Source organism: Octopus sinensis, linkage group LG23 (genome assembly GCF_006345805.1).
Source record: "Octopus sinensis linkage group LG23, ASM634580v1, whole genome shotgun sequence".
In the NCBI taxonomy this organism is placed as follows: Eukaryota; Metazoa; Mollusca; class Cephalopoda; order Octopoda; family Octopodidae; genus Octopus; species Octopus sinensis.
In genome coordinates, this window is record NC_043019.1 from 24,716,062 (window position 1) to 24,728,561 (window position 12,500).

At 36.0% G+C, this 12,500-nt stretch overlaps 1 protein-coding gene across 1 annotated transcript in view; it reads left to right on the plus strand.

Annotated features, from left to right (window-relative positions):
- Positions 1–12,500, plus strand: part of LOC115223400 (protein Wnt-10b-like) — a gene marked incomplete at its 5' end in the record, with an annotated part of 37,874 nt that overhangs the window by 6,065 nt on the left and 19,309 nt on the right. Inside the window, one exon of the mRNA XM_029793914.2 lies at positions 1–557. This exon is cut by the window's left edge and continues 213 nt beyond it. Within this exon, the coding sequence (XP_029649774.2) occupies positions 1–267 (267 nt within the window). The remainder of the gene's footprint in view (positions 558–12,500) is intronic.

The window sequence follows — 12,500 nt, forward strand, 5'->3', positions numbered from 1 at the left end:
TATCCACGTCAAACTGATCTGGTTTACTATGAAAAGTCACCTAGTTTTTGTGACCCAGATCCTGAAATCGATTCACTTGGTACCACGGGCCGTTTTTGTAATCGAACTGGTTCCGATGTGGACAACTGTAATACTTTGTGTTGCGGTCGTGGATACAACACTCTCAGGGTTCGACGCACCGAAAGATGTAACTGCAAATTCTATTGGTGCTGTTATGTCTTATGTGACGAGTGTGTTTTCGATGAATGGGTGACTGTCTGCAAATGATCGCCCCCTTAAAAAAGGAGTCAGTGAAACATTAATACGACAAGAGTTTGAAGTATCTTGCTCAGGGACGCAACTGCATGATATCACAAGCAGCAACAACAGCCACAAGAGCAGCAGCAGCAACTACAACGACAACAACGAAGACGACAGCAATAGCAACAGCAACATCAGATATACGAAACTGCGATGCAGCAGTCATAAATCGAAATTTTCATTGGACCATTGCATTTTTTCACTCCATGTAAATACAATAACATTGACAAGAAACTAAACCTGCACTAGCTACAACAGTAGATTATGATGATGATGATGATGATGATGATGATGATGATAATAATAATAATAATAATGATAATAATAATAATAATAATAATAATGATAATAATAATAATAATAATAATAATAATAATAATAATATAATAATAATAATAATAATAATAATAATAAGAGATCATGAAGAAAAAAAAAATGCTTTCTAATTGATGTATCAATACTAGCAGATGACAACGTGTCTCTAAAAGAAATGGAGAAACTTTCAAAATACAAAGACCTGGAAATAGTGGTAACCAGAATGTGGAACCTAAAAAACAGAAACAATTCCTATCATAGTTGGTGCATTAGGCATGATAAATAAATATTCAGACAAATACATAACAAAAACACCAGGACTTACAAACACATATAACATACAGAAAATTGCACTACTGGGCACTCCACACATCCTACGCAGAACACTTTCCATACAATAACCATCAGAGCATCACAACAAATCATAGCACATACTCAAGGCACACAGGGCTGCGCTCGATAGTGAAGTGAAAGCACGCTATAAAAATAAAACTACTGAATAATAATAATAATAATAATAATAATAATAATAATAATAATAATAATAATAATATAATAATAATATAATAATAATAATAAATTCTTGTTTCATTGGCCACAAGGGCTAAAATAAATAAAAAAAAAACATGTGAGGACGAAGACAGGATGAAAGGTACAAAGGGTTTTACGAAAAAGAAAAGTCCATGTAAACAGAAAACAGCAAAAAATGTAACAATTAGAAAGAACTCCCAATTGGGGGGGGGGGGAGGCGCTTCGAAAGGTTACTCGTGGAAAAACCCATAAATGCCACGGGAGCCTGGTCAAAAAGAATAATAATAATAATAATAATAATAATATAATAATAATAATAATAATAATAATAATAAACATGAACTTCCAACCTGTTGTCTCTTGAGGTCTCTGGATGAGACTTGGAGCCAACTTGTACAAATATAAAGCAAAACTGAAACATATAATAATAACAATAATAATAATAATAATAATATAATATAATAATAATAATAATAATAATAATAATAATAATAATAATAATAATAATAATAATAATAAACATGAACTTCCAACCTGTTGTCTCTTGAGGTCTCTGGATGAGACTTGGAGCCAACTTGTACAAATATAAAGCAAAACTGAAACATATAATAATAACAATAATAATAATAATAATAATAAGAAGAAGAAGAAGAAGAAGAAGAAGAAGAAGAAGAAGAATAATAATAATAATAATAATAATAAATAATAATAATAATAATAATAATAATAATAAACATGAACTTCCAACCTGTTGTCTCTTGAGGTCTCTGGATGAGACTTGGAGCCAACTTGTACAAGTATATAAAGCAAAACTCAAACATAGAATAATAATAATAATAATAATATATATAATAATAATAATAATAATAATAATAATAATAATAATAATAATAATAAACATGAACTTCCAACCTGTTGTCTCTTGAGGTCTCTGGATGAGACTTGGAGCCAACTTGTACAAATATAAAGCAAAACTCAAACATAGAATAATAATAATAATAATAATAATAATAATAATAATAATAATAATAATAATATAATAATAATAATCCTTTCTTTCTAATAAAAGTACAAAGCCTGAAATTTTGTGAGGGTGGGTGGGGATAAGGCCATCAGTTTTGAGGGTAGAGAGTAAGCCGATAACATTCAACTCCAGAACTCGACAAAAGGATGAAAGTCAAAACTGAAGTCGACGGAATTTCAACTTGGAATATAAAGAGACAGAACAATCACCGCAAAGCACTTTTGTCCATTGCTCTTAAGATTTTGCCAATTTATCAACAACAATGACAACGTCATCAACAACATCAACAACAACAACATCAACAACAACAACAACAACAACAACATCAACAACAACAACATCAACAACAACAACATCAACAACAACGTCAACAACAATAATAATAACCCTTTTAGCTATAGGGACAAAGTCTGAAATTTGACGGGAGGCGACTAGTCGATTGCATCGACCCCAATGTTTCACTGGTACTTAATGTATCAACCCAGAAAGGGTGAAAAACAAAGTCGACCTTGACGGAATTTGAACATAGAACGTAGCGACGGGCAAAATACCGCTAAACATTTTGTCCGGTATGCTCACGATTCTGCCAGCTCGCCGCCATAATAATAATAATAATAATAATAATAATAATAATAATAATAATAATAATAATAATAATAATAATAATAATAATAATAATAATAATAATGGCTTCAAATTTGGCCAGAAGGGCAGCAGTTTTTTTTGGGGGGGGGTCGATTACATCGACCCAAGTACTCAACTGGTACTTATTGTATCGACTGCGAAATGATGAAAGGCAAAGTCGACCTCAGAAAATTTGAATTCAGAACGTAAAGACAGACGAAATGCTGCTAAGTATCTTGCCTGGCGTGCTAACCATTCTGCCAGCTCGTCGCCATACCACTAGCACTAATAATAATAATAATAATAATAATAATATAATAATAATATAATAATAATAATATAATAACTAGCAGTATCGCCCGGCGTTGCTCGGGTTTCTTTCGACCCTTTAGAATTGGAATTTTTGAAAAGTAAAAATTTTGCATTATGTAGCTTGTTATTCTCTTTAAGTGAACATTTTTCTGGTTGAAATACACCGAAAAATGGTGACGCAGCAGTCAAAAAATCGTAAAAAATAGGGGTTTTCATAGGAAAAAAAGCACCTTTTTGATGTAAATAATTTTTGGTCCTAACATGGTCCGATTTGAATTTTATTTTCTACGGATTGAAGAGCAAGCCTTCATCTATCATACTCTCAGTTTTGGTCAACTTGCGCTGCAGGGTCTCGGAAGAGATTGTGTTAGTTGAAGCCTACCAAACCTGCCACACATAGACAACTTCAGCTTTATATATATAGATTAAGAGCATTTCCCATTCTATTTTTGAGGCGATTCGGTCTGCAAAATATTTCTCTCATTTTGAGCTATTTTTTGACACCATTTTCAACTGAGAACTCCTTAAAAAGGCACACTCAGAACTGCTAGAATTTGCATTTTTCAAGCTAGAGAATTCAAACTTGCTCCAATCGATTCAGGAAATTTTTCTACGTATATGCTCATATTTTCTTTTTCGAAAAACTCAAAAATTGAACGTGTTTTCGCTCCATTTTTCCGTTGCATTCGTGCAAACACGCGCACAGTCACGCGTAGAGTCCAACATGTTGCGTGAACACAACTCAAGGCAATAGTGTACAACATCCACTCACAAGCAAAAAAATGCATTGTTTCGGGCCTTTGTTATCGAAATAGAGACTTGAAACCTACTCTGGCCATAACTACTCCACGCCTTTTATAGGTGTGAAAAATTTCAGCTTGATCCTAGCACGTCAAGTGCCATTGAATCCTTACCAAAGCCAAAGTGTGCAAGTTTTTTTCCTCTTTTATATAGGTAGATAATAATAATGGTAATAATGATAATAATAATAATAATAATAATAATAATATAATAATAATAATAATAATAATAATAATAATAATAATAATAATGGTTTCAAATTTTGCCACAAGGGTATTTATTTTGGGTGGGGGGAAGAGTCGATTACATCGACCCCAGTGTTCAACTGGTACTTATTTTATCGACCCCGGAAGGATGAAAGACAAAGGCGACCTCGGCAGAATTTGAGCTCAAAACGTAATATATATAATAAATTAGGGTATCTGAGAGATACCACCACGCTGAAATAGCAGCCAAAACCTGACCCTAAAGCCACATTAAATGTTCATATAGTACTGCTAGTTTATTTTGTGTCTCTGTCTACTCTCCTAGTGCTATATGAACATTTAATGTGGCTTTAGGGTCAGGTTTTGGCTGCTATTTCAGCGTGGTGGTATCTCTCAGATACACCAATTTATAATTTTAAATAATTATTACCTTTGTAAAGTTTTTTTATTCCCATGCTGGCCACTTGATAAAATTGTGCCTTGTGTAAACACATGCGCGCCATACACAGACACACATACGTACACGCATACATACATTACCCTGGGTGTAACGATATATTGTCGAAAATGAACGATGCTTTCATCTCGTCATCTGAAAGTTTGATAGCGATCTGATCATTCTAAACTGCAGGAATGATACGCAGGAAGAAAACAAACAATCATAAAAAAATGCAGGTTGAACCACTTTTCTTAGAATAAAGCAGCGGTAGGGGAGGACATAATCTCTTTTAAAGCTCTCAAACACAATGACTTTCCAAACACTTTAAAAGAGCTTTAACGTCTGTGTCCATGCCAGTACATCACAATAAAATGTTTCTTCTTTAATTCATGACCATGTGTGAATGTTTCGTTCTTAAAAGCCTGAGCCTTCCATAATAGTCACCCCTAATGCAACCCATTATCACCCCCGTTACACTCTTCCGGAATTAGGAGCTTTTCATACATAACGCACTGCACCTCTTCCTGATTGGCTGAATTTCCCCGGTGGGTGTTCTGCCTTCTGAAACGTGGGTAATTTTCTTACTCCTTCCATAATATCTAAGTTACCTTAAATGCCCGGCATGAACTCCGAAATATTGGATCTCCATATATTTGGCTTCCTTGGCAGCTGATCTTTGGATGTCTGCGCAAGAAATGAGGCGAAATGTAGACGAGACGAGAAGCGAAGAGAGGAAGGAATTAATGATATCGAATGGCAGGCGAACGAAGAGGTGAATTAGAAGGAAATGAATGGGGATAAAACCCACTGTGAGCCTACTTCCTTAATATTTCCTTCCACCAACAAATAACCCTTTCTACTAGAGACACAAGGTCTGAAGTTTGTGGGGAGGAGGAGAGTCGATTACATCGACCCCAGTGCGTAACTGGTACTTATTTCATCGACCCCCAGAGGATGAAAGATAAAGACGACCTGGGCAAAATTTGAACTCGGAACGTAAGGACGGACGAAATGCCGCTAAGCGTGCTAACGATTCTGCCAGCTCGCCGCCTTTCCACCAACAAGTAATTATTTTACTAGTTGCATCAACATTATATTTCAAAGAAAATGCATTCAGTTAATGCTCAGTCTTGCTACAAGGTTGATAGTCACTTGATCGCTGGATACCAACGGAGGATTGCAGAGCAATACAAGAAGTGATGCGGGACATGTGTTGATTATTCTCACAGTTACGTGCTATGTAACCTTGCTGAAACAACTGGTCAGGCATAGAGACATAGGAACTTTGGGCTGTTTCGACCTGGATAAATTGTGTGTGTGTGTGTGTATGTGTGTGTGTGTGCGTGCGTGCGTGCGTGTGTGTCTGTGTTTGTGTGTGTGTGTGTGTGTGTGTGTGTGTGTGTGTGTGTGTGTAGGTAGGTAGATAGATAGATTGGTAGGTAGGTAAGTAGGTAGGTAGGTAGGTAGGTAGGTAGGTAGGTAGGTAACTAGGTAGATAAGTCCTGGTGCTACCTGTTTATTGGAATACGGTTAGACTACTTCAAAGAAAGAATATATATATATATATATATTTTTCCTGAGCGCCTAATAATAATAATACTGTAATTGTTCCACGTGTTGTTGTTTTTTCTGTTTTCCCGTTTGGATTAACCCTATATATATATATATGCCGCCACGCATCGATTCCCAAGTAAGTTTTATCTTTATTTATATATATATATATACATACATATGTGTGTGTGTTTGAACCTTTTAAATTTGTTTATTTGAGACTTTTGAATATGCAAATAAAGCTTCTATTTCGTTATGCCGGCCACAGTCTAATGATGCTGACAAGAGACCCAGTTTCGGGATGTTGCATCGAGTTGTACCGATATAACGTAGGATAAATGTTATGATAATAATAACAATAATCTTAGGATGGAATTTATAAACATTTTAATGCTTGTATGTGTATATACACGAGGGAGTACCCAAAAGTAACTGGAAACGTTCTCTGTGGGACCAACCCCGTAGTAGTCCAGGCTTCCGCCGTTAGGAGCCACTTGATGCGACCCTCAGACATCAGTCTGTCGACCGGCGTCATCGGGTGAAGTCGTACTACCTATTTCTTTATTACCCACAAGGGGCTAAACACAGAGGGGACAAACAAGGACAGACATAGGTATTAAAGTCGATTACATCGACCCCAGTGCGTAACTGGTACTTAATTTATCGACCCCGAAAGGATGAACGGCAAAGTCGACCTCGGCGGAATTTGAACTCACAACGTAACGCAGACGAAATACCTATTTCTTTACTACCCACAAGGGGCTAAACACAGAGAGGACAAACAAGAACAAACATAGGTATTAAGTCGATTACATCGACCCCAGTGCGTAACTGGTACTTAATTTATCGACCCCGAAAGGATGAAAGGCAAAGTCGACCTCGGCGGAATTTAAACTCACAACGTAACGCAGACGAAATACCTATTTCTTTACTACCCACAAGGGGCTAAACACAGAGAGGACAAACAAGAACAGACATAGGTATTAAGTCGATTACATCGACCCCAGTGCGTAACTGGTACTTAATTTATCGACCCCGAAAGGATGAAAGGCAAAGTCGACCTCGGCGGAATTTGAACTCACAACGTAACGCAGACTAACGTTTCTGCCAGCTCGCCGCCTTTCGTACTACCACGTGGTGCGTCCTTGATTTGCAGTGCTTCTCTCTTCTTTGTCGATTTTTGCGATGACTGAAACAGCGGCCGAAACAGTTGCCATGCTTCAAACAGTAAACAGGGGCACTTCCATGAGCATAAGACAAGTTTACGAGTGTTTTTTATGCTTTAGGAATGGTCACTTGTCGCTTGACGACCAACCTCGTTCAAGGGTTCCGTCGACCTCCCAAACGAATAAAAACATCATGAAAATTCATGAGCTGATCATGGGGGGACAGTCACAGAACAATTGACGGACTTGTTGATATGACTGGTGTGTCTTGGAGCTCCTGCCAACGAATTATGTGGGAGGAATAGCGAATGAAACGAGTTGAGGCAAAATTTGTGCCTCACTTGCTCACGGAAGATCAAAAGCAGTCACGACTGAATGCGTGTCGTGAACTGAAACAACAGTTGGAAACTGATCCGGACCTTTTTTCGAAGATCATCACTGGTGACGAAAGCTGGTGCTACGAAATTTTCAGATGTGGAAGAAGTGAAGAAAAAACGACGGAGGTGTTTAAAAGGCATCACTTTACAAGAGTTCCAGCACTGCTTCGAACTGTGGAAAAAGCGTCTGGACTGATGCATGGCTTCAAATGAAGAATACTTCGAAGGCGATAAAAGTGTAAACATGTAAAACTAAGAGAATAAAATAACATTGCAAAATTCCGGTTACTCTTGGGTATCCCCTCGTGTGTGTGTGTGTGTACACAAATGAACCAATTTCAAGACTTTATTCCAGTTGAAATTGCTGTATTTCATCTGTGCAATTCTCAATAAATTCAAAGATGTAGAAATGTCCCGTTTGCTTTCTCCTGCTACAAAAATGTTGGAATTTAGTTGAAAGGAGGAAACCCTGTTTTTGTGGGCATAAAAACAACGAACGTTGAACAAAGAAATCAATATTGATTAATATTGGTTATGTCTTTGTTGATAGTGACTTCGACGTTTCGCATGGTAATGTGGTTAAGAAGTTTGCTTTGCAACTTCACGTTCTGTGTGTATGTGTTTGTGTGAGTGTGTGTGTGTGTGTGTGTGTGTGTGTGTGTGTGTGTGTGTGTGTGTGTGTGTGCGCGTGTGTGTGCGTTTGCGTGTGAGAGAGTATAACGAAATTCACAGCATATATATAAAATAATATTCTGTTGTGTCTGGGGAGAGTCATTCTCTTTTAGTACCTTATTATTTAACACACTCAAAAGAGAATGACTCTCCCCAGACACAACAGAATATGCTTCAACACACGAACTCATATAAAGAATCTTGCAAACCAAATCCAAAAACGAAATATAAAATAATACTTACGAGTAAAATTAAAGCGAGGAAATTTGATGTTCGCATCGTGATCGACTTTAGTTATAAATTCTGTGTGTGTGTGTGTGTGTGTGTGAAGGAAATACACAACTGTGTAGAACAATCCAGGGAGAAAAGTGATACAACCAAGTAGATCAATATAATAAAATTGATTCCAAACTGAAACTTGAAACGTTGTTATTCTAATTTTTCCCGTCTCGACGAAATTCTTGCAGCAAAAGAAATGAGTCGAGTGGTTTTATACTTCTGCTTGAAATAGAAGCTTTGAATAACTTTCATAAAAGAAAGCCTTTTGATTTTGGTTGTAGGCTATTTATATAAGTCAAATCTAGCTCTCAGATGCTGGACACTTTGGATTTCGATTTTGAGCAACAAAAGCATCGGAAGAGAGATGTAAATAAAATACAACTTTTGGTACTTTTGGACCATATATTAATATGGCACCAATTGTATGGTACGTGGTTGTTTGACGTTCAACCAATATGCATTCTACAATATTTCAACATTTGCTTTGATTTCTGACAGCAAAATGAAATTAACTATAAACGGATGTTTTTGATAGAATTCTTATTAAACAAATTATTCATCTTCTCTGAGCTGTGAACTCTCACAGTCATCTTTACACTTTATTGTTATAAGGTTTGGCATCTAATAATTTGATAATTTCTGGTATTGCTAGTTCTTCAAGCTCAGATGTTCAAAGATTTTTTCAATATTAACAACGGATGAAAGTAAGAGAGTCACTATAATAACATTAGAAATACTTATAAAACTAATTAATTGTATTACAGTCAATTGTATGGATTTATATGCTGAGGGAAAAGCTACCCAATTAGAATTCGATAACTGGATTGAATGTCCAACTTTACGAAGGCCTTATATTACATTTATATTTAAGGACCGACTCTTATTATAAATGATCACTCTTGCAGATAAAATAATCCCATCGAAAGTGAGTTAGCTTCTATTATTCTCAGAATTGCTGATCAACCTATTTATTTAGCATTTTATCAAATAAATTTGCTTTCCGTTATCCTTTATATTAAGAAAATAGACTGAGTGTTACATGAAACACAAATTATCAAAAGTCGGAGAGATTCAGAAAATATCTGAACTATTCAAAGACATACACCAAATAATTACTGCTCTATACTTAAATATAGCTGCTTTTCTTAAATTGTGTTACATTTATAAACAAAGAAATAATCACCATTTAGGAAACTGAACGGAAACCTACAGTATTAAATATCGCTTTAGACCACTCATATATTGCTATAAGTAACTTAGTAAAAAATATTATTATCCAGCACTTCATCTTATATCTATCTATCTATCTATCTATCTATCTATCTATCTATCTATCTATCTATCTATTATCTATCTATCTATCTATATATATATATATATAGTATAGATATATATATATATAGTTAATCCAAACATGAAAACACAAAGAGAAAACACAACAACGCGAGGACCTGGAACAAATATAGTATTATTGGACGCTCAGGAAGGAAGGGAAGAAGGAGGGTTTAACGTTTCGAGCGGAGCTCTTCGTCGGAAACATAGGAGAAGGGAAGACAGGAAAAAATCGCCAACGGTACACACGCGGTCATATTTTGAATATATATATATATATATATATATATATATATATATATATATATATATATACTAGCAGCATAGCCCGGCATTGCCCGGGTATGTAAGAGCCCCTAGTAGGCAACGTCTAATCCCATTCTAGTCCTTTTCCTCTAGGGAAGGAAGGCGCATGTGTAGGTTGCAATATCTTCTCTTCACTCGAATACTTCTGTGTATACGATGTTCCTAGCTGTCCCTTTGGACGAAAACATGAAAATATCATTGCGCCTCCCAACGCGTGAACAGCCCACATAGAGTTGACCGTGGGCAAAGCACTGTTCGCCCAACTGTAACTCAGCGACTTGTAGCGTTTGGCCTTGGGATTTATTGATGGACATTGCGAAGTAGAGTTTAACAGGAAACTGAGAACGCCTGAAGTGGATTGGTAGGGCAGCGCCCGACGGTTGAAGGTGCATGCGTGGAATGAAGACGTACTCTCCCTTCCCACAACCGGTAAGTATTGTGGCCGTTATTAAATGTGGTGGCAAATGTTTCACAACCAGACGTGTGCCGTTGTATTGTTTAGGTGGAACCAAATTCCTTATGAGCATAATGGGCGCACCGACTTTTAACTTCAGGATGTGTGGCGGCAGGCCTGGTGGTTCAAGTGAATTCAGGAATTCAACAGGATAATCGGCAAGCTCGGCGGGGTCTGCTGTCCTATCAATAGATTTGTAGACATGGACATCACCAGGAATAGCTTCAAGTAGCTGGATATTGATGGAGTTGAGAGTTAAAAAGCTCGAGTTGCGTCCCCTAGACAGTCTGTGGTTTGTGTTTCTGATTCTCGACCCCATGTCGAATTTATCAATTTTCTTCAGAACTGGGGGAATTTTTCAAAACTTTTGCCGCATTAGTTTTGAATTATGACATTGGGCTATGTGTGTGTCAAGTTTCATCAGAATCGGTTGAAAGCCTTGGTCAGGGTGAGGGTACAACCTGACAGACACACAGACACACAGACAGACAAACTGCCGTTTATATAGAGAGATATATATCTTCAAAACAGCAGTTCCTTATTCTAATGAAACACGATGTTAAGAATAAAATTACAATACTATTCTTTGGCGGGAAAACAGAAAACTTAAACTTAACTGGTTTACCACTCCGATCATAACAGTGTGACGAGAAGTTAGTTATTTCGAATTAATGAAAATTAATCTTAAGTATAAGAAAGCTCACTCTGTTTAACTCGGCCAAACATTAAATGGAGATGAGGAGTGAATCTGATCTTTGATAGCCGCAAGCAAGACTCGGTCTCATTAGAACTCTTAAGCGAGGTTAAGTGAACACAAAGAGTATGTAGCTTTCTTGTAATGGGTCGGTGTTTAACTGATCTGGTTAAACAACTCCATGTGGTTAAATTTGGAGGCCGAATCTACTCAAAATAGTATCTATTTATCTTACTTCACATGTATATGTATGTGTGTATATATCTGTATACATACATACATACATGGATATATATATATATATATATATATGAATAAAAAAGGGAGTTAACGCAGGTTTAAACAAGTATTTTTGCCCTGGTAATTATTCATTTATTTATCCGTGTTAATTGTTAACAAGGTAAAATACACTCATCTATTTATATATAATATATATATATATATATATATATATATATATATATATATATATATATATATACATATATATATATATATATATATATATATATATATTATATTATATTAAATTAGAGACAGAACCACTATTAGGCAAATCTAAATCTGATTTTTCCCTGTAAGTTTGGATTTATTCCCTAATATTTATTATATATATACCTACCCACACTCACCTGTGGGTGAGTGTATATGTGTGTGTGTTTGTATGTATGTATGTATGCATGTATGTATATGTATGTATGTATGTATGTATGTATGTATGTATGTATGTATGTATGTAGTATGTATGTATGTATGCATGCATGTATGTATGTATGTACGTACGTACCTACGTATGTATGTATATGAACATCACAGCAATAGCCAAGTACTCGAAGTTTTTGAAAACGTCAGTTGCAATTTGCGATATTCGATAAAAACTTAGAGAAATGCCAGCTTTATTCCACCAGTAGCAGTAGAAGATGCTAAATGTGTCTGGTCGAAAAGAGACTGATTGTAAAGAAGCTTACACCCTGACTACATTAGAGATTTTTACACCTTGCTCCCATGAAAGTCAGTACAACCTTCGACACTGCTCTAAACCATTGTAGGAGAATCCGCGCTATTTCTCTATCTATTCTGATTGCTTCTTGCAGTTTGCATTCCTTCACTTCTCATT